Source organism: Petaurus breviceps, unplaced genomic scaffold (assembly GCF_028583685.1).
Source record: "Petaurus breviceps papuanus isolate PSGF00001 unplaced genomic scaffold, PetGlider_PUasm1.0 567, whole genome shotgun sequence".
Classification (NCBI taxonomy): domain Eukaryota; kingdom Metazoa; phylum Chordata; class Mammalia; order Diprotodontia; family Petauridae; genus Petaurus; species Petaurus breviceps.
In genome coordinates, this window is record NW_027186383.1 from 7681190 (window position 1) to 7703420 (window position 22231).

The window sequence follows — 22231 nt, forward strand, 5'->3', positions numbered from 1 at the left end:
TCAGGATGTGTATAATGGGCTAGTGAGTTACTTATAGAAGGTCTAGTGAAGGATTCATAGGTGCAGCTCGTTATTGTACCCAGGGGAGATAAGTAGTCCATGAATGGCTGCTAGGCAGAGTGCTGGCAGGGGGAAGGGGCAGAGTTAGTGCTCTGAGGCTGAGGAGAAATGTGATTTTACAAACCGATGTTCAAGCACAGGCACCCAAGCACCCATCAGTGTCACCCATTTAATTAAACTCCAGTTGCGTCCCATACCTACGGACTCCAATATAAAGTCCTTGTTTGTCCTTTAAAGCTCTTCACAACGTCATGCCTACCTTCTCTGTCTTCTTAGACCTTCCTCCTCTCCACAAACTCTCCCATCTTCTTGTCCTGCCTTACTTGCTTTTCCCCACATTCTGTCTTCCATGTTTTTGCCTCTAAGCTGGATGGTCCCTACCAATGGCCTGTGATCCCTCCTTACTTCCACCTTCATTCAAATCTCAGCTCAACCCAAATGCTACCCTCTCCGGAAGCCTTTGCCAGTCCCAAGAGTTTTCCCCTTTCAGGTCACCTTTTATCTGCTCTGTATAAATCTTCGATCTTTTTTTATCACTTACATGCCTCCCCCAAGAGAAGGCAAAGCTCAGACCTATAAATGCAACCCTTCTCCCCTTCTGCTTTACATAAGCTAATACATCATTAAATATTCGTAAGTGTTCCAGGCACAGCGCCAAGCTCTGGAGACAAAAAAAAAGGCAAAGACAGTCCCTGCCCTCCAGGGACTGAAAATGTCCCTTTTATTTGGCATTTGTTAATTTCTAAAAATTAAAGAAGCAGCAGCTGCTTGTGGGCGTGAGTTTCTGGGTTACTTTGTATCCCCAGATGTCCTTGAGTCTGGATCACCATTTAAAGGCATAGGCTCCTTTACTTAAAGTCACTTGGCCTCTCCAGGCTTTAGTGTCCTTGGCTTTAAAATGAGGGGATGTTCCTCCTAAACCCCCTTCAAGCCTCCTGGAAGGACTGGGGGGGGGTGCGGGGAGGGGGAAAGAGGGGAAGGGAGGACGGCGCGAGCGCCTCAGTCGGACCTCCTATGGGGGCGGTTTGCATCCCTGTAGTTTGGAAGGCGGTGGCAATGAGCTGGAATGGGAACCCAAAGCCCCGGGTTTGAGGTCTGAGGCCTGGTTCTGTCCTGGACAAGTCGCTGCCCCTCTCCGGGCCTCAGTTTCCCCATCTGCTCCACTTGGGAATCTGATTCAATAACAGCGATAGAGCCACCTGCATCTCCCGCCCCCTAGAGGGAGCCCTTTGCTTTCTCTAGTTTGGGAGAAGGCCGCAGAGCACTCTGGGAGTTGGAGTCCGGGAAGGGCGTGTGCTGGGGGCGTTTCGGGCCCTGTCTCCGGACTACATTTCCCAGCATGCATCTGTCCGCCCTCTTCCCCCCCTCCCCCCACATCCAGGATGCTTAGTGCTTCTAGCCAATCCAATGAGGAGCGCCCCCCAAAGGGCGATGCATTGTGGGAGTCTCCCCTGCCGAGGACAAACTTCAGGGCTGGTTTCGTGCAGAAGCCAGAGTGTGTGTGTGTGTGGGGGGGGGGGGGGGGGGGGGGGGGGGGGGGGGGGGGGGGGGGGGGGACAGGCCCGCTGCCCCCCCCCCCCCCTCCGCCCCTCTCCTCCCCCCCCTCCCATTCCCCAGCCCCCTGCTCTGAGTTTGGGCTCAGCGCTCCTGATCCTTCCTGGTGAGTGAGTGAAAGTGTGCGTGTGAAGAGGGCTGGCGCCCACGCGTGTCCGAGAATGTGCGTGCACCTGTGCGCGGCTCTGGGCTGACATGGCCAGTTCCGCATGTGCGTGCGAGTGAGATTTTTGTGCCTGCCGGTGCGGAGCGGTGTGGAAGTTCACGGGTGGGAGTGGGGGATGCTGGCTTCTGACATGACTGTGTCCCAGAGGAGCTTTCGGAAGCCCTCATTCCCCCCGTGGCTGGGGGTCACAGTGTCCTGCATGAATGATTCAGAAAGCCTGGGTGCCCACGTGTGATCGTGTTTTCTGGGCTCCAGGGACCCGGACTCCAGAGGGAAGGTCCCGGGGCGCACCGGCTTTCATGGAAGACAGAGATGGCAAAGGAGCCCCCCGCAATGTGGACCCCAGCCCACGGTGGTCGGGGCCGTCCCTGATGGTCCCACGGGCAGGGAGAAGACACGGGAGCACGTGGGCCATGGACAGCATGGTGGTCCCCAAGTTTAGAAAGAGAGGTGAGGAGGCCAGAAGTGGGGAGGGGAGTGGAGCGATGTCACGGCCCCCACGCCCCCCCCCCCCCCCGCTCACCACGGGGCCTTCCTGCCCGCCTCTAGGCTGCTTACCTGGTGTGGGGTGCTGGAGGAAGCGGGTCCTAGATCAGAGGCTGCTCAGGAAGAGGGGCTTGGTCACGCGTGGGCTGGGGGAGGGAGGCGCTGCGGAGGCGGGGTGGTCCCCCCATGACTGCTTTGTCTGCAGCTCAGCCTTCCCCCCAGGACCGCGGAGTGAGAGGTGCAGAGGGAAGGACTCCGAGGTCCAGCATCTTCAGGATGCAGGTGAGTGCTCTGGAGTCTTGCGTGGGCGTAGTGCCCGCTGTCCCTACAGTGACCACTCTGTACCATCCCGCGGTCCCAGCTCACCAAGTCCGCCCCAGGGACCCAAGCCTCCTTACTCTCCCGCAGCATCCGATGAGGGATGAGGAAGGTCCCTGTAGATCCGTAGGACTGAGGTGTCTCCATGATGTGGACTGACTGTGTATGATTGTGAAAGCAGGTGTGCTTGTGACTAGGAATAGATGATGGCAGCTGGGGGGTGCAGTGGGCGGAGGCTGGGCTGGAGTCCAAAGACCCAAGTTCAAATGCAGCCCCAGCCTCACCCCAGCTGTGTGACCCTGGGTGAGTCCCTTCACCCTGTCTGCCTCAGTTTCCTCATCCCTAAAATGATCTGGAGAAAGAAATGGCAGAGCACTCCAGTATCTCTGCCCAGAAATCCTGAATGGGGTCACAGAGTCAGACACGAGTGAAGGACAACAAAAATCAGCCCTTAGAGAGGTGGGATCAATCAGTCAACCTTTTATTAAGTGCCTACTATATGCCAGGCACGCAGCTAGGTGCATAGACAAGAGACAAGGAAAAGACTCTAACAGAGACTGGGGAAGGCCGAGGCAGGGGGAGAGAGGGCTGAAGGGCAGCTGGAAAGAAGGTGAGGGAGGAATGGGAGAGAGAGACAGAAGGGGTGCTTTGTGGGACTTCATTCTTACTCTGCGCTCAGTCTGTCCTGGCTCTTCTTAGGAAGCTGCCTGCTACCGTGTTTCCCGATAATAAGACACTGTCTTATTAATTTTTTTGGAAAGAAAAACACCAGAGGGCTTATTTTCAGGGGAGGGCTTATGTTGTCCTGCCTCAGCTCTCCTCCGCGGCACTGCTCTCAATGGCGCCAGCAAGCAAATCACTGGGGAAGAACAGGATGCGCTCACTGCTGCAGCTCTGGTTGGATGCAGCTCGGAGCGCGGCGTGCGTTTCACTGGGGGGGGAGGGAGGAGGGACGGTGCATACAGAGGGTACCGTAATGTCGCATGTAGCGCAGGGGATCACCTTCACTACAGTAGCAATCTCAATAGGGCTTATTTTCGGGGGAGGGCTTATTTTAGAGGAATCTTACACAGTAAGGGGAGGGCTTATTTTCGGGATAGGTCTTATTATGGGGGAAACACAGTAGGAGAAGTGTGCCCATAGCAGAGCATCCTGGACCGATGGATGGTTACAGTTAGACTGGAGAAGAGAAGGTTTTGGGGAACGTGAGAACTTTACCACCGTATCTGATGGGAGAAGTTGGCTTTTTTTTTTTTTTTTTGGCTTGGCCTCAGAGGGTAGAACTAGAAGCAGGGCAAAGATTGTAAGAGGAAATAAATGTTTCATATGAAGGAAAACTTTCTGACATGTTAGTGGATCCAGAAGTGGAAGGGACGGCTTCAGGAGATAGTGGGTTCCTCTGGAGGTGTTTTAAAAAAAAAATTAAGGGGCAGCTAGGTGGTACCGTGAATAGAGCACCACCCTGGAGTCAGGAGGATGTGAGTTCAAATGTGGCCTCAGACACTTAACACTTACTAGCTGTGTGACCTTGGGCAAGTCACTTAACCCCAATTGGCCCCCAAAAGCAAAAAAAAAAAATTCAAGATTTTTTAAAAATGAAATTTATGGGGAATAGAACAGCTGTTTAGAGTTATTTAAGTAGACTTTACCCTATAACACTTTTCCTCTCCCTTATCAGAGAGGTAGACCTTCTTACTAGTAATCAAAAAGAAAGAGATGAAAACAATTTCAGCAAAACCTATTATAGAATATAACCTAAAATTATGCTTAGCACAGAGTAAAATAACCTGGATAGGTTAAGTAAAGTAAATTAAAAATAAATAAATAATAAATGAAAAAAAAAGATAAATAAATAAAAGGACCTCACAGAATTAACTAACCATTTTCAGCCATACAGAAAGTATTTTCTGGTTAGTTTGGGAACACACACAGATGTACGTATATACATATATATGTATACACAAACTTTTCTTTAGAAAGTCTTTGTTATATGTGGGAGGGGAGAAAGAAGACCATAAGGGGAAATTTAGTCAATATTGAAACAGAAGTTATCAGATCTATAATATTTAATATCTATGTTAAATATTTGCTACAATATTTGATATGTATTATAAATACAAGATATTAATCAAATATTGTATTTTAATTGATGTCTTTTATTTTAACATTACCTAAATTTCCCCTCATAGTCCTCTACCTCTCCCTTACCACATATAACAAAGACTTTAAAAAAGAGAGAGAGAAGAGGAGAAAAAAACAGGATCAATACATTGAAAAATTTTGAAAATACATGCAATGCTTCACAGCCGTGGACCTCCCACTTCTGCTGAGATGTCAGCGGTGCTGGCTCCTCACTCCTCTTTAGAACCATTGGCACTCGGTCTCATTCACTTCTAAGTGTTTGGCGGTTCTCGGTCTCTCTGTTTACACTGTTATAGTCCATCGTTTTGTTTTCCTGGTTCTTCTTACTTCACTTTGCATCAGTGCATGCAGAACTTCCCAAGCTTCTCTATATTATTCATCATCTCTAATAGCACACCAAAATTCCATTCATGTGACATGGCTGGTTTGCTTTCTCCAGTTGATGGACATCTACTTTGTTTCCGATTCTTGGCTACCACACATTTAATCCATTGCTTTGCTCAATGCCTGGCATACAGCAGGCCTTTAATAAGTGCTGGTAGATTGCCTAATTTATGCCTAAAAAAAAGGCAAACACAGGAGTAATTGTGAAGGACCCAGTAAGGTTAGACTGTACACATTCCTACATGGGAAAATGATGCATGTAATTTCCTAAGAATTTTATCATTTTTAGAACAGTTTTTAGAAGGTGTCTTTGTAGACAAAGGGAATAGGTATTAGTCAATTATGTTAAAATGATCTCCAAAAAAAAAAAAAAAGAAGGAAAAGGGTGGGAAAGAAGGACGCACTGGGAGAAGGGGGGAAGGGAAAGGCAGAATGGGGAGATTTTTCTCACATAAAAAAGGCACACAAAGAAGGGCTTTTACAGTGGAGGAGAAAATGGAGGGGGGTAGGTTTGGACAATGTTTGAGCTTCATTCTCATCAGAATTGGTTCAAAGGAGAATATATGCACACACTCAGTTGTGTATAGAAATTGGTTTTACCCAACTAGGAAATAGGAAGGGAGGAGGATATGAAAAGGAGATTGGATTAAGGGAGGAGATAATCAGAAGCAAAACAGACTGTCAAGGAGGTTTAGGGTAAAGAGAAAAGAATGAAGAGAAGAAAATAGAATGGAGGGAAATACACAGTAATCATAACTGTGAATGTGAATGGAATGAGCTCACCCATAAAATGGAAATGGGTAGCAGAATGGATTAGGAATTAGAATCCGACAGTATGTTTACATACTTGAGACATGCTTGAAGCAGAAAGATACACACCAAGTTAAAACAAAGGACTGTAGCAGAATTTAATATGATTCAGCTGAAATTTGAAAAGGTAGGGATAGCAATCATGATCCTGGGTAAAGCAAAAAGAAAACTCAACCTTATTAAAAGAAGTAATCAAGGAAACTATGTTTTGCTAAAAGGTACCATAGATAATGAAGTAACTTTAAAAAGTTTTACAGCAAGTTTTTCTAATAAAGGACTCATTTCTCAAAGGTACAGAGAGTTAAGTCAAATTTATGAAAATAAAAGTAATTCCCTAATTGATAAATAGTCAAAGGATATGAACAGGTAGTCTTCAGAAAAAATCAAAACTACCTATAGTCATATAAAAAATGCTCGAAAACACAATGTCAGAGAAAGACAAATTAAAACAACACTAAGATTCTACTTCATACTATCAGAAATGACAAATGCTGGAGACAGTGGGGGGAAATGGGTACACTGATATATTGTTGGTGAAGTTATGAACTGTTCCAACCGTTCTGGAGAACAATTTGGAACTATGCCCACAGGGCTATATAAGGCTGTACAAACCCTTTGACCTAGCAATACAACTACCAGGTCTGTACCTGAAAGAGATCAAAGAAAAAGGAAGGAGCTATGTACAAAAAATATTTGTAGGAGTCTTTTTTGTAGAAGATGGCAAAGAATTGGAAATTGGGGGGGATACTCATTAATTGGGGAATGACTGAACAAGTTGTGGCATATGATTGTGATGGAAAAACATGGAAAGACCTGTCTGAACTGATGCAAAATGATGTGAGAACTGGAAGAATGGTAACAGCAATGTTGTAATAATCATCTGTGAAAGACTAAGCTATTCTGATCAATATAATGATGCAAGACAGTTCCAGAGGGCTCAGGATGAAAAAATGCTGTCTACCTCCAGAGACAGAAATGATGAATTCTGAGTGCCAATTGAAATATAATTTTCTCACTTGTTTCTCTTGCTTTTATTTTTGCAATATGGGTCATATCAAAATATATTTTACATGATTTCACATGTATAATTAGCATAATCCTTGTCTTCTCCATGGGTAAGAGCAGTAGGAGGGAGGAAGAGAATTTAGACTTCAAATTTAAAAAATAAAATATTAAGAATGAATAAATAATAGAACTTTAAAAAGTCAATCACTGCATGCCTGGGAGTTGCAGCATAGAATTGTTTGTTTTCCTGGAAGACATCTGTAAATTCATTTGAATGGCATTTTGTTTTCAATGTTCAGAAGTTATGGGCGGCTTTCTTGTATTACCTCTTGAACTATAATGTTTGGGTATTTTGACTTCTTATCTTCAAATTGTCTTTTTGCATCCTATCTTGAAGATCAACATGTTTTGCTCCTATAGAGATGTTTTTATGTTTATCTTTTAATGTTATTGCCTTTTTGCTTCTCTTCTATATTATACCTTATTTCTGTATATTTGCATTCCTAATCAGTTGTCCTCTCTTTTGTTCCTTTAGTGGACTTTCCACACGGGCTCAGGTCTTTCTGTTCTGTCAATTATTTCTGCTTTATGGGCCATAAATTATGCTTTCATAATTTTTATTTTTTGTTTCTTTTTTTAAATTATTATTTAAAGTTTTGAGTTCCAAATTCTATCTCTTTTTTTTCTTTTAAATCGTTTAGAAACATCTAGCTGTGGCTCTGTGCACTCCAGAATTCAAAGTGGCTTCTGCCTCATCATATGTTGATTCATTTTCCATTGTCTTGGAATATTTCATATAATTCTGGACTCTTTTAGCTGATCTGAAAGCCATATTCCCTTCTGTTGTTGGTATCTTATTTGCTTATTTTCTGCACAGAGGTTTTTTCATTTTTTTTTCCCCTCCTGAGGTCCAATTTCAGTCTTTTCCCCTTGTATTTTCCTGTCAAATTTTCCAGTAGCTTCACTTTTGAAGTCAGCTTCCCTCTTGGCTGGATTTCAAAGTTGTCTCAGCCTTTTCTCATAATATTTCATGTTTCACTGACCTTTGTTGTTACCCCTTGTGATTTCTGGTAGGAAGGAAGGAAACAAGGAAACATTTATTAAGCTCCTGCTCTATGCCAGCACTGTGCTAAATGTTTGCAAATATTGTCTGTGTGGGAGGGGGGGAGAGGAGGTCTACACGGGGAATTTTAGGCAATGTTAAAATAAAAGATGTCAATTAAATGTGTTCCAGCACTGTGCTAAGTGCTTTGAAAAAATCTCATTTGAACCTCATAGGAACCCTGTGTGGTAGGTGTTATTATTATCCCCATTTTATAGTTGAAGTAACTAAGGAAGAAAGAGGTTAAGGGACTTACCCAGGGTAACACAACTAGTAAGTGTCTGAGACCAGATCTAAATTCTGGTCTTCATTCCAATAACTGAATAGTCAAAGGATATAAAACAACACTCAAATGAAAAATTATACACTATTAACAAATATATGAAGGAATGTTCCAAGTCACTAATGATAAAAGAAATAGAAATGCAGAATGTACAAATACAAAAACAGCTCTCTCTCTCGCCTTCTCTCTCTTTCTCGATCTCGATGCAAAGACTGGATGGCTACTTGTCAGGGTTATTGTATATGCTATACTCGGGTATGGCGTGGACTTCTTCATTCTTACTAGGCTACTCTCCAGGCTTCCTCTGTCAGGCCCCAGAAACCTCTTCATCCTAAAGATCTCTTCAGCCCTGGAATCCACACCTTGGAAGCACCCTCTGGCCCTTCCCTCTCTGATTGGTCGGCTCCTCCCAGAATCTTCATTTAAGGAAGGTGCCCAGGCTGGCCCTTCCTTCATTTCTCACCAGGCTTCCCTCCAGACTTCTCCATCATGACCCCATACTAGGTACCTTCCCTCTCTCTCCCTTCACAACTTCCCCCCATTAGAATGTAAACCCCTCAAGGGCAAGGATTCTTTCTTTTTGCTTGTGTTTCTATTCCCAACAGGTGCCTGGCATGATGTAAGCACTTAATAGATACTTGTTGACTGATTTGGTGTCCCCAGTGGTTTCTTCCAATTCAGTGATTCTGTTATTGTGAAAACTATAATCACATAGAACAGGAATAAATGATGAGGAAAAAGTAAAAAGTCTTGGAATGAGACTGAAAAACCTCATCATCCTTACAGTTGTTACAGATGGAGCTGGGACCCTTGGCTGTCTGGACCAATGGAGCCACCGTGCTTGCACTCTCATTAAACACTCTCCTGTGCATTGCAAGGAAGCAGAAAACTGTGAAGAAAAAGTAAAGGGAACATATCTGAAACAAGCCACATTCCGGACAGAAGGTTCACGCTTTGCTTTGAGAGCATTAAGGAATCAATTTGGCAAGAACTCATGAAAGGGTGTTTTCCAGCTGCTTGCAAAGGGTCCTAGGCTGCTCCGACTTCTGAATGGATCCCTCCAAAAGATTTCAGTAGAGACCTGCTGACTCCAGCACCCACTTCCCCAGCCACGAACCTTGATGAAGAAAACACATGCATCTGATGAGGGATCGCTTGATGAAGGAGAAGAGAACAGGAAGGCTTTCTCAGACAGTAATCCCCAGCACAGCACAACCTGACTTTCAGAGAATACATTCCATTGGGCTGATTGTTTATAACTATAAATTAGCATTTGATTTGGCAGAGCAAAATGCAACATTAAGCTCCTTCTCCACCAATATGTCCCAGAGAAGATGACTTGCATAATAGAATAGCAAAGGTAACAATAGCTTTTTTGGATAGCTACTAAGGATATCAGTCAAGCCTTAAAAGAAGCAGACTGTATCTGCCAGTTATGGAGTCTTTTCTGCCAGGATCTGTCTAGAAGAGAGATTCCCTCTGGAGATTTTCCTATGAAGATTCCATCAATCAACCATTGGAATTAAAGACGAGGGCTGAAAAGGCTGGTTGAGCTCTAATGTTGGTCAAGGAGAGAGGAGCCTTAATACAAAAGGAAAGATCTCCTTTAACACTTAGCATAGTTTTATACACAGAACATGTAGTTGATACACGTTATGACAGGAGAAGGACATAAACTTTTATTCCAGGTCTCCACAGTACAAAGGGGTGGGTGACTAGTAAGAGAAAGCAGAATGACTTCAGAGGTTGGAACTCAGAAGGTTTCTTAGCTTATTATGCCCTTCGTGGGAAACTGCCTTGGAAATTTGCCCAGCCTAAGTTAATCAGTAATGGAGGATGAATGGTAGAAATAAGTATTTGGAGTGTGACTGCTGATGTCTGTGTTGTCTATCAGATTGTGATTTGGGACCTAATGAGAAAAGTGTGTGATTTTCTTGGAGTTAACTTGTAGAGAGAATTCAACATGGTGAAATCGAGTAATTTGAGTATCATGAACTGAGGGGTATAGTAAGTGATTAAGGAATATTTGAAGAATGGTCCAAAGTTAAGATGGAATGTGTTTGATTCAGGCATCAGTGACCTTCAGGGACGTGGCTGTGGACTTCACCTGGGAGGAATGGAGACATTTGAATCCTGCCCAAAGGGCCCTGTACAGAGATGTGATGCTGGAGACCTATGAGAACCTGGTCTCCCTGGGTAAGCACCTTTAGCTTGGTGACTCTGAAGCCATCCACTGGAGTCTGCAGTCTCACACTGCACCCTGTGGGCACTTGGAAATGCTGAGCTGAATTTTGGCTTATTGTGCAAAAATATTCAGGAGTACACATTGTGTTGGGAGAGTCTCAGATCCTTTGTGACCCTTAGAGAAAAAGCTTCTGTTTTGAGTTTCCAAGTAAAAATTCTTTTCCTGTTCTTGTGGAAACTCCAAAGCTTCCTTGTGCTGGCCCTGAGGCTCTCAGTCGTACTCTAGATGGGGGTGCTTAACCTTTTGTGGGTTATTGACTCCTTTGGCAATCTGGTAAAACCTTCTCAGAACAGTATTTTTAAATGCATAAAATAAAATACTAGGATTAGAAAGGAAACCTAAGGTTAGTGAAAGTTAAATTTTTAATTATTAAAGTTAATTTTTTTCCCATCCAAGTTCTATTTTCTCCTGAAATCTCTCCACTGCCCACCCAGGGTCTGTGGGGCTCTAGGTTAAGGACCCTGTTCAAGGGCTAGATGCTTGCTAAATCTCAGCGGAATTTGGTGTCTGCTCCCTAAGGGAATTCCCTGCCCCACCCCGACCCTTTCCCCAGGGCACAATTCCTGGGTGTCTGTTGACTTCTGTACTAGCAGCCCCTGGAGGGAGGTAAGCAGGAACTGTGTCTTAGCTACACCTCTTGTTTCTCCCACACAATTTTCTCTCCACAGTAAATAGTTAATGTTGGATGATTTTTTTTACTGCCCCAGGGAAGATGCTGTGACCACCCCACTGGCTTGCTCTAGAAGGTCCTTCTTGAGTTTCCTTAAATCAAGTATAGAGCCCGTTGTACTAGACCTGAGCCCGCGCTGCTCAGCTGAGGGTTCTCCCCCGAGTCTTTCCACTTGGCTCTCTCTGTGGTCCTGGGCACCTGGCCTAGCTGCTGTCCTCACGGGGACATCCCAGCCCTTCTTGCATAACCTGCTTCAGTGCTAGCTCCTACACGGGGCCTCCTCGCCTAGATTACCTTGCCTTGATTTTCTTTGTTTTTTGGGTCTATTCTGTGTGTATCTGTGTCTATGTATATGTCTCTGTGTGGGTGTGGGTATTTCTCCATTAGAGTGGAAGTTCCTGGGGCAGCTAGGTGGTTCAGTGAGTAGAGCACTGGCCCTGGGGTCAGGAGGACCTGAGTTCAAATGTGGCCTCAGACACTTAACACAAAAAACTGGCCGTGTGACCTTGGGCAAGTCACTTTACCCCAATTGCCTACCCTCCTCCCTCCAAAAAGCAAAAAAATAAAAATGAAAAAAAAAGAATGGAAGTTCCTCATGGACCTGGGTTATTCCAATTTTGTCTTTGCCCCCAATGCCTCGCATAGTTGTTAGAGTGTAATGCCACACTTAATAAATGCCTGCCATATTATAGGTACATGACTAAGTCTTGATTTCTCAAGATGGGGTGGGTCCAATGAACTAATGTTCTTCCTGAGCTTACTTCAGACCTGTGACCCATACTCAGATGGTGTTGATGGAAGCCCCAGTCCCCTCCCCTGCCCTGTGACCCTCGCCCACATCTCCCATCAGTTTGCCACAGAGGGCGCAGACCACCAGCCAGGGCCCTCCTCTCTTGTCCTGATACCGTGAGTGTTCCCAGGAGCCCACAGGTTCTCCTCCCCCCTCCTGGAGGCAGCTCGTCTGCCCTTCTCATCACATGTCCGCCTAGGGATGGCTTTTATTCTTGGTCTTTGGCTCTTCCCCATTAGTCATGTCCTACAGCCAGCTTCAAGAGGTTGCCCGTCCATTGCCCTGGGATGCTCTTCAGGTCTTTGGAGCTTTTTTCACGTTCCTTATCTCTGACTTAGATCAACACCTGCTCAGCGTTGCCATTAAAAAGAGGCCTTTGTTTCCAGGGATTCCTGTTTCCAAGCTGGATGTCATTTCCCTCTTGGTGAGAGGAGAAGCATCATGGATGCCCAGTGGAGAAGACCAGAGGGTCTTTCGTGCAGGTCAGTGAGTGCAGCGAGCACCGTCTCCCTGCATCTGTCACGGTTTTAAAGAGACCTTGCTGAATTGCAGGGTACAAGAAGGCAATGTTGGTTTTAACTCATCATTCACTGCCGTGTTGCTTCCTGGGAGACCACGGTGCTCACCAATATATTTCGTATTTCTTCACGGTCTGACTGGCATTGGATTTTGTAACTTTGTAATGCGCTTGATGTATGTTGGAGATTTTCATTTTATTGTTTCTAATGATTGGGGAGTTTGAGCAGTTTTTGTTGTAGTTTTGCTATTTGCACCCCTAAGCAATTCTTGATATTTTTTTAATTTGTCTGTTTCAATGACCTTCATTTTCTTTTCCTGTTAAATTTTTATAATTTTTTTTATCTAAGCTTGATAAGCACCAATGAGCATGAACATTTCCACATATGAAGAGGATTATACATGAAACTGTGAATCTGGTTTAGCTGGTTTCCTTTTTAAAAACATTTGATAAATTCAGTGCGTTATCATCAAAGCCGTCGCACTCATTGGTGGCTGCCTCAGAGCCTTTTTCTTTTCTCTCTCTTGCATTCAGTACTTCGTTGTTACTCTTTCTTTTCTTTTCTTTTTACATGGCATCCCCCTGCCAAAAAAAAAATCTCTTTTGTAATGAATATGCATCTACTGGTGAAACATACTGGCTGTGTTCAAAAATATATTTTACTTTGAATCTTTAATATCACTTTAATTTTCATACATCCCAAACCCTCCATAAAGAGCCATCCCCTATAACCAAGAATGAAAGTGGAAGAGAAAAAAAAAGGGTTTCTATCAAGAATTCCATCCTCTAGGGGCGGCCAGGTAGCGCAGTTACTTAACCCCAATTGCTTAGGGGCGGCCAGGTGGCTCAGCGAGTAAGAGCACCAGCTCCAGTGTCGGGATGACCTGGATCTCGAATCCCGGGCTCAGATACTCAGTACCACACCCAGAAATAACTGGCCGTGTAACCTTGAGCAAGTTACTTAACCCCTATTGCTTTAAAAAAAAAAAAAGAATTCCATCCTCCCCTTCCTTCCCTCATGAATTACAAAGATGGGAGGCCGCTATGTTTTCTCATCTCTTCATCATAACCAGGCTTGTTTAATAGAATTATACAGTATTCACTTTATAGTTTCTTTTGGTCTTTTGTTAAAGTCGTTATATATTTTGTTTTCCTGCTTCTTCCTATTCATATCTGTATCAATTCATGTAAATCTGTTCACGCTTCTCTGAATTCTTCACACTTATTATTTCTTGAGGTGCTATAATATTCCAAGTTCCAAAGTATTTTTAGCTGTTCCCTAATCACTAGACAGCTACATTCTTTCCAAGTCTTTGTTACTACCAAGAGAATTGTTGTGAATTTTTTGGTGTAATGGGACTCTTCCTTCTGTGTGCACCCCAAAACTGTGTATGCAACAGAAATCCTTACCCAAACAATACTCAGAGATTTCTCAAGGTAGGAAGCAGAAAAGAATGGTTTATTTACGATCTCTAGAAAGGGTCACCCTCCTGACAAATGGTCAGGGAGGAGAATCAGTTTACAAAAGAAAATGGTGAAGTTATAAAGCACTAATACACAATTCTCCCCCACCCCCCTCCTGACCCTTTTCTTCCATTGGCTGGAAGTTAAATGTACAATCTAAACGCAGCAATCTGTCTCAAGGACTGGAACAAGCGATGTACATTTGAGAAAGCACTTCTGTCCTTTTTTGGCATATCTTGTGCTGAGGTGGCACTGGGGAGGGCCTCCATTGCTCTAAGTCCCAGATTCCTGCAAGGTCAGGTGACCTCTAAACTTAGGCCTAGTGGATGCTGAATTTCTCACAATGGGGAAACTTCACTGCAAATTATCCCTCACACTTCTGTCTTTGATCTCCTTGGTGTATATACTTAATGTGAAGATCTCTGGATCAACGGGCAAACACTTTCTGATCTTAATTTCAGATTGTATTCTAGAATGGTTGGTGCATTTCACTACTTCACCCACACTATAATATTCATATAAAATATAAACAAAATGCAAATATATATTATAATATCATATGTGATATATGATAAACTGTAATATATTATACAATGTATTATACACAATGTACATTATGAGGATAGTAGATAAATAAGCACATAAATTTATTCAAATTATAAATGAATAAATAGGGGCAGCTAGGTGGCACAATGAATAGAGCACTGGCCCTGGAGTCAGGAGGACCTGAGTTCAAATGCAGCCTTAGATACTTGACACATTTACCGTGTGAGATTGGGCAAGTCCCTTAATACCAATTGCCTTGCCTTCCCACCCAAAAATATTAATTAAAAAATAAAATGTATAAATATAAATTATAAGGCTATAATAAGTTAACATTTTAATTTTTGTTATATTGGTTTGCTGCAACATGAGAAAATAATAAATATAGCAGGGGGCAGCTAGGTGGCACAGCAAATAGAACACTAGCCCTGGAGTCAGGAAGACCTGAGTTCAAATTTGACCTCAGATACTTAATACTTACTAGCTGTGTGACCTTGGGCAAGTCACTTAACCCCAATCACCCTACCTTCTGCCCTCTAAAAAAACAAAATAACAAGAAATATAGCACTTTACAGCTTGCAAAATCCTTTACAGATCTTACCTCATATACCTCCAGTCATTTCTGTTGTGCTTTTGTTAGGTACCGCCTTCACCTCTTTTTGTATCTCCAGCACTTAATGAATGAAAGGTTTGTGTCTTGCAGTTGAGCTTAGGTCTCCGCCGTGCCTCGGTGGATGGACTCCCAGCTGTGTTAGGCTTTTCGTATCTATTTGACTCTGGCTTCTCTTTCTCCTCTTTCGCCGTGGGTTTTTCCTTGCTTCACAGCCCTCTGACTGGTTCTCCAGGAGTGTCCTGCTACTTACGTTACTGATTGTCCCGGCTGCCTCTTTGCTGATTCTCTGGAGTTCTCTAAGGAAACTACCATGTCACCAGCAAATGGGAAGACTGTAGTCTCCTCTTCACCAGTACATATGACTTCAGAATTTTCCTCTTGGCTCTCTTGTTGCCACTGACATTTCCTGAAATCTGTCAGGTAACACCGAGGGAAAAGGTGGTGTCATTGCCTTCCTGGCTGGAATTGCTCGCCACTGGATATTGGTGTGGGCCACTCCCTGCTGGCACAGTGTCTCTGCTGCTCTCTTTTGTTGTGGGGGGTTTTGTCTTCATTTAGCTATTTTTGTGACAGCCTCTGTCTGCCGAGTGACTGGGGGAAACTGTATTTAATAAAACTCCTCCTGGGGCAGGGCCCAGGTATTTCAGCCACTTCTGTCATCTTTTGGATGGTGCTGTGATTAGTAAAGCATCCATGACAGAGGAGTACTACTGTTCTTTTCATCCAGATCTTTTAGCCAATGACTGCTTTCAAACTTTCATCATGTATGCCCCCTGGCTTATGCAAATTACAAAGGTAAGATTGGTTGGAAAAGGGGAAGACCCTTGGAACCTTTGTCCCATAACCCTCCAGCCAACTAATCACATTCCTGTGCTTTCTCTAGATATTTTTAAATGATTAATTTTTAAAAATTTTTTCTACATGATTGAAATTATTTTTCTTTTATTCTTTTTCATTTTTTAATCAGAATTTTCCATTATTACTTCCCTTACCTGAAATGATAAATGTACAAACTTTCCTATAATTGAGATTTCTTTTACTTTAAATATGTCAGAGAATCACAACAGTTCAGCGTTGGATGGAATCTCATTGACCTTCTAGTCCAAGCCCTACCCTACAACATAACTGAGAAGTGAATATTCAACTTGTTCTTTAAGATCTCCAGGGAGGGGAAACCCACCACTTCCCAGAAGCATTCCATTCCACCTTTGAAAAGCTCTAATTGTTAGAATATTAAAGCCCAAATTCTCCTCTTTGCAACTTGTACCTCTTCCATATGAATACCTTTCAAATTCAACTATTATGTCCCCTTCTGCCAAAGGTGTCACAGTATGGACAGCCCAGAAATCCTAGGTTCAAGTTCTGTCTCAGACACACACTGGGAAAGCTGCTAACCTTTCAGCGCAATAGACATCTCTGTATTGGTAATGGAAGTTCTTTGGTGGGATTTCCTATGCTCAGGATATCCCGTGTCCAGGAGAAGTGGGGAGTGTCTTCTTTCAGCTAAATGATCCCATCTCCTTTAGCTGACTCACGGATGCTCTCATGGCCTGTTCACCATGCTGATAGTGCTTCTTTGGATGGTTTCCTGCCCTTGATGTCTCCTCAGAATGGGTGCAGGCCTGCCATTGTGGTTGAGCCGGGGCAGGCTTATGGTTTTTCACATTCTGTGCTCTCTCAGTGAAGCCCAAGATGAAATATCATCTAATGAGCCCCTTCAGCTGCTACATACAACAGTTTACTTAGACTGAGCATCCAGATAACTAAATATGCACCTTTTTTTCAGATGAATTGCTGTTTGGCCATACCTTCCCCATTTTGTGCTTGTGCACACGAGTATCTGAACTTCTCTTTCAGCAAAGTTACTCATGCCTTTTAAAAATAATTTCTTTCAGATTCCATCAGTGGTGAGACCAGCTCTGGAACCAAGGACTTATGTCTACTGGAGGACAATTGCACAGGAGCATCATTGGAGAAGATTCTACCAAAAGACACTACCTGTCATTCCCAGATGAGCAACTCTGAGGAAGGTGATGTTGATTTAGAGGAACAAAAGGGCTGCCAAGAGAGACAGTCTAGACAAGTAACAAGCATGTCCAGAATGAGTTTTAATAATGCTCAATATAAAACATTTGGGAGACATTTTAATCTGGGGTCAACCTTAGTTGCACTATGGAAAGAGACAATGGGAAAAAGCATCTTTAAATATAAGACATCTGGAAAGAGCTTCAGCCATTTTCCTGACCTAATTATAGCCAAGGCTTTCTCTTTCTGGTGGAAGCTTTCTAAGTCTAACAAATGCAGGAAACCCTTCAGTTACCACTCAGACCTAATTAAATTTCATAGAATTCATATTGGAGAAAAGTTGTACAAACAGAATAAATACGGAAAATCCCTTGGCAGAAAATCAAACAGTAACAAATTGCTGAGAATTCATACTGGCAGGAAATATTACAACCACAGTAAATATCAGAAGTCCTTTAGACACAAAGGAAGTTTGACCGAATTTAATGCAATTCAAATTAGGGGGAAATCTGTTATCATTAGAGGAAAATCTATTAAGTTTGAGAAAAACTTTAGCAAGAGAGGACACTCTGTTACCCATCAGAGAATTAATACTGGCAAGAAACCCTTTGGATGTGATGAATGTGGGAAAATTTTCAGTGAGAGGAGAAACCTTATTAGTCACCAGAGGACTCATACTGGAGAGAAACCATTTACATGTGGTGGATGTGGGAAAAGTTTCAGCCAGAGGGCACACCTTATGAGTCATCAGAGAATTCATACTGGAGAGAAGCCCTTTGCATGTAATGAATGTGGGAAAGCCTTCATCAGGAAGGGACACCTTATTACACATCAGAGAATTCATACTGGAGAGAAACCTTTTGTTTGTAGTGAATGTGGAAAAACATTCAGTGAGAGGAGAAACCTTATTAGCCATCAGAGGATTCATACTTCAGGAAAGCCCTTTCTATGCAATGAATGTGGAATAGGTTTCCGACATCGAGTAAGTCTTACTATTCATCAGAGAACTCATACTGGAGAGAAACCATTTGCATGTAATGAGTGTGGAAAAGGCTTCAGACAGAGGGGTCACCTTATTACACATAAGAGGATTCATACTGGAGAGAAACCATTTGCTTGTAATGAATGTGGGAAAACCTTCAGTGAAAGAAGAAACCTTCTTGCACATAGGAGAATTCATACTGGAGAGAAGCCCTTCACATGTAATGAATGTGGGAAAGGCTTCCGATGCAAAGTCAGCCTTATTACTCATGAGAGATCTCATACTGGAGGGAACCTGTTTGAATGTAAAGAATGTGGGAAGAGCTTCAGCTGGAGGGCAAGCCTTATCATCCATCAGAGAACTCATACTGGAGAGAAACCTTTCACATGTAATGAATGTAGAAAGTCCTTTACCCGAAGGGCAAGCCTTATCATCCATCAGAGAACTCATACTGGAGAAAAACCCTTTGTATGTAATGAATGTGGAAAAGGCTTTAGCCAAAGGGGGCACCTTATTACACACCAGAGAATTCATACTGGAGAGAAACCCTTTGAATGTAGTGAATGCAGGAAAACCTTTAGTGAAAGGAGAAATCTTATCACTCATCAGAGAATTCATACTGGAGAGAAACCCTTTGCTTGTAATGAATGTGGAAAAGGTTTCCGATGCAAAGTGAGCCTTATTACGCACCAGACAACTCATACTGGAGAGAAACACTTTGCTTGTAATGAATGTGGGAAAGCTTTCAGTGAAAGGGCGCACTTTATTACCCACCAGAGAACTCATACTGGAGAAAAACCCTTTGAATGTATTGAATGTGGGAAAACTTTCAGTGTGAGGGGAAGCCTTAATAGACACCAGAGAATTCATACTGGAGAGAAACTCTTTGAATGTAATGATTGTGGGAAGACTTTCAGACAGCGAGGAAACCTTATTAGCCATCAGAGAACTCACACTGGAGAAGCACCATTTCCTTGTAATGGATGTGGCATTGCCTTTATCAAGAGGGCACATCTTATTAAACATCAGAGAACTCATACTGAAAAGGAATGTTTTGCATATAATGAAAGTGGGACAGCCATAATTGACCGGGAACTACTCAGAAGCTATTATGGGATTCATGCCAGAGAGAAAGCCTTTGCATGTAATGAATGTGGAAAAGCCTTTAGCAAAAGGGGATACCTTATTAGACATCAGAGAAATCATAAAGGAGAAAAACATTTTGACTGTAATAAGTACAAGGAATAGCACAAAACAATTCAATAGTATTGTGGCAGGAGGCATCTGATCCAGTATCCCAGGGTCTGGCTCTATGCTATTGAAGTCAGTGACTTCATAAAATTTTCAGGTTATCCAAAAATGAGAGTGATTGCTAATACACTGTCAGGCAAAGTAAGCTCCAGAAGAATCTTGATCAGTTTGGACATTGGGCTAAACTCTAAGAAGACGAAATTCAGTAGGGGTACAGGCATGCAGAAACCTTTGGAAGTGAATCTGTAAACATTTATTAAATGCTTGCTGTGTGCCTGGTACTGTGCAAAGCATGATGGATGTGAAGAAAGGCACACAACATCCTTGCTCCTGAAGGATTCTTATGGATTTGACACATGAGGGACTACATGATGACCTATGATATCGCACAGGGGCTAGCACCATTAGCTGGGGAACTCAGAAAGGTCTCCCGCAGAAGGGATTTGAGCCTTCTTGGAGGAAATCAGGGAAACTAAATGGCAGAGTGAGGAGTCAAAAGCATTCCAAGCATGGGGGACAGATGGGGCCATGACCCAGAGTTGGGAGGTGGAGGGTCTCGTGTGTGTGTGTGTGTGTGTGTGTGTGTGTGTGTGTGTGTGTGTGTGTGTGTGTGTGATTTCAAGGAGGCCTGAGTAACTGGATTAGGAATAGAGTTCTTGGAGGGGAGTAAATCTAGAAAGGGGCCAGGCAGTTTAAAATGTCAAACAAAAGACTATATTTAATCCTAAAGTCAATGGTGATGAATGCTTGTTGACAGACAAACTCCTGGAGTTGACTGAGTAATGGAGTGACAACAGATCTATACTTTAGGACACTCAGTTTACCTGAGTCGAGGCAATGGGGAAAGATGTAAGCCAGGGAGACCATTAGAAGCTTATTGCCGCTCCGTGGCAGTGATGCAATCAAACCCCTAAAAAGACAAAGATGTTCTTCTTTGAGCAATAACGTTGTCAGTGGCATTCTGTTCTACATTAAAAGTCATCTTGAAACATCTGAGTCCTGTGGTTTTCTGAGTACAGTAAAGGCCAAGAAAAAAGTGCACTGAGAAGGGATTGGTCAATTAACCATTTGTCAATCATCTGTACATGTCAGACACTGTTTTTGACAAAACAGGCCCTACTCCAAGTTACTCAAGAGAGTTTTCTTCAAGAATTTGATTGGCTGTCAAGTGAGGGGCATCAGGCATGTTCTTCTGGCCCTCAGAGTCAAAACTGAGCAGTAGGATCAGATGAATTGAAATGCATTTCAGCTCATAGTAAGGAAATAATTCCTAATGAGTAGAACTGTCAAAAGAAGAATGGGCTGCCTTGGGAGGTAGTGGGTTACCCCTTCTGGAGTGTCCTCCTTAAGTCAGTCTTCAACAATCTAGCAAACGTGTGTTAAGCACCTACTAACCAGCTACAGCTGGGAAGACAGGAACTAGGGTTTTTAGGGGTGTGTGTGGGAAACAGGCTGATTGGAGCAGATGACAGTAAGCAAGGAGCATGGGCATTGCCTTTGCAGCTCATTCCATTGACCAGTAGAGAAAACTTGAGTCCAGGGTGGGGAATCCCAAACTTGAGTACATTCATTCCCTCAGCACCTGGAGGCATTTTTCTGGCTGTCCAGTGGCACTATTTCAGGTAGGGAGAAGTGGTCTAGCTTCAAGGCAGATGGGAAGATGTCTGGGGTGGGGTGCTGGAAAGGATGTGGGGCATGGGCTCATCTGCTGTTCTGGACCTCCTCAATGTGGGGATGAGTTCAGTTTTCAATTCAGCAGCACCTGCTTCAAATAGGCCAGGCTAACTTTGCAAATCTAAGGTCCTTGTCATATCACTGAACTGGTTATGCTGAAAAAATTAAGTCAGTGAGAACGACTTTGAGACTTAGCTGGGTCCAGGGAATAGGTATTGATCCAGTGACATAACTTTTTGGTCTCCTAAGTACAAAATTCAGGAAACCAGGAGCATGATAGCTTCGTTGCCTCTGTAGCTTCTGACTATTACTCTTTGACCAAACAGAAGTCAGATTCTTCCACATGACAGCCCTTCAGATAGTAATCATGTCACCACAGTCACATTCATCTAACTCTGTGAAAAGCATGACCTCTCATTCAAACTCTTTATGGTTTTTGTTGACTCATTCAATTCAGATACATCATAAAGAATTTCTATTCTGTGATTTCCATGTGTCAAAAAAAACGTAAAAGTTCAACTTGCAGTAGCGCGGATGGAATGACTGACATGCGTATGACAGTTGAAAACCACTTGAACTCTCACCTTGCTTTTCCTGCAATTGCTTCATTTCCCTGTTAATTTTTAGCCTATATTCTAGGGCAAATAAGAAGCTATTTTCCTTATAAATTAATAAAAATGAAAAGTATTTATTAATTAGCTCCATGTTCTCATTCCAGTTGACCCAGAGAATCAGCTTTTCTCATACATTCCTTTCTCTTGTTTTTATATATATATTTGAATATTTGATTTTAAAACTTTCAGTTCCAGATTCATTCCCTTCCCCCCCTGCCACGCCCCCCCACTGGGGGGACAAGCAGTTCAGTATAGATTGTACATGTGTGGCTAATGCAAAACAATAACATAGTAGATGTATTGTAAAAGACTGACTATTTTTCCCTCCCTCCTATCCCACCTCCCACTTGTTCTATTCTCTACTTTGATCCTGTCCCTTTTCAAAAGTGGGTGCTTCCAACTTCCCTCCCCCCAAGCCTGCCCTCCCTTCTATCATCCCCCCTCACATCCCCTTCCCCCCCTATTCTCCTGGAGGGTGAGATCCCCTATTTAGTGTGTATTTCCCTCCCTTCTCAAGCCAGATTCAATAGGAA

The 22231-nt window shown here is 43.2% G+C and overlaps 1 protein-coding gene across 5 annotated transcripts; it reads left to right on the top strand.

Moving 5' to 3' along the window:
- Positions 1-1605: 1605 nt before the first annotated feature.
- Positions 1606-20399, top strand: LOC138173242 (zinc finger protein 665-like). Of its 5 annotated transcripts, XM_069103201.1 has the most exons (6): positions 1606-1720; positions 2036-2230; positions 2472-2548; positions 10380-10506; positions 12402-12497; positions 17048-20399. In XM_069103201.1, the coding sequence occupies exons 2-6, from the start codon at positions 2080-2082 to the stop codon at positions 19405-19407; spliced, it is 2811 nt and encodes a 936-aa protein (XP_068959302.1). In that variant the 5' UTR covers positions 1606-1720; positions 2036-2079; the 3' UTR covers positions 19408-20399. The 5 variants fall into 5 exon arrangements, with proteins under 5 accessions (XP_068959302.1, XP_068959303.1, XP_068959301.1 ...); XM_069103200.1 differs by lacking the exon at positions 1606-1720 and having other exon boundaries at positions 1741-2230; XM_069103204.1 differs by lacking the exon at positions 1606-1720 and having other exon boundaries at positions 2162-2230; positions 2489-2548.
- Positions 20400-22231: the final 1832 nt, after the last annotated feature.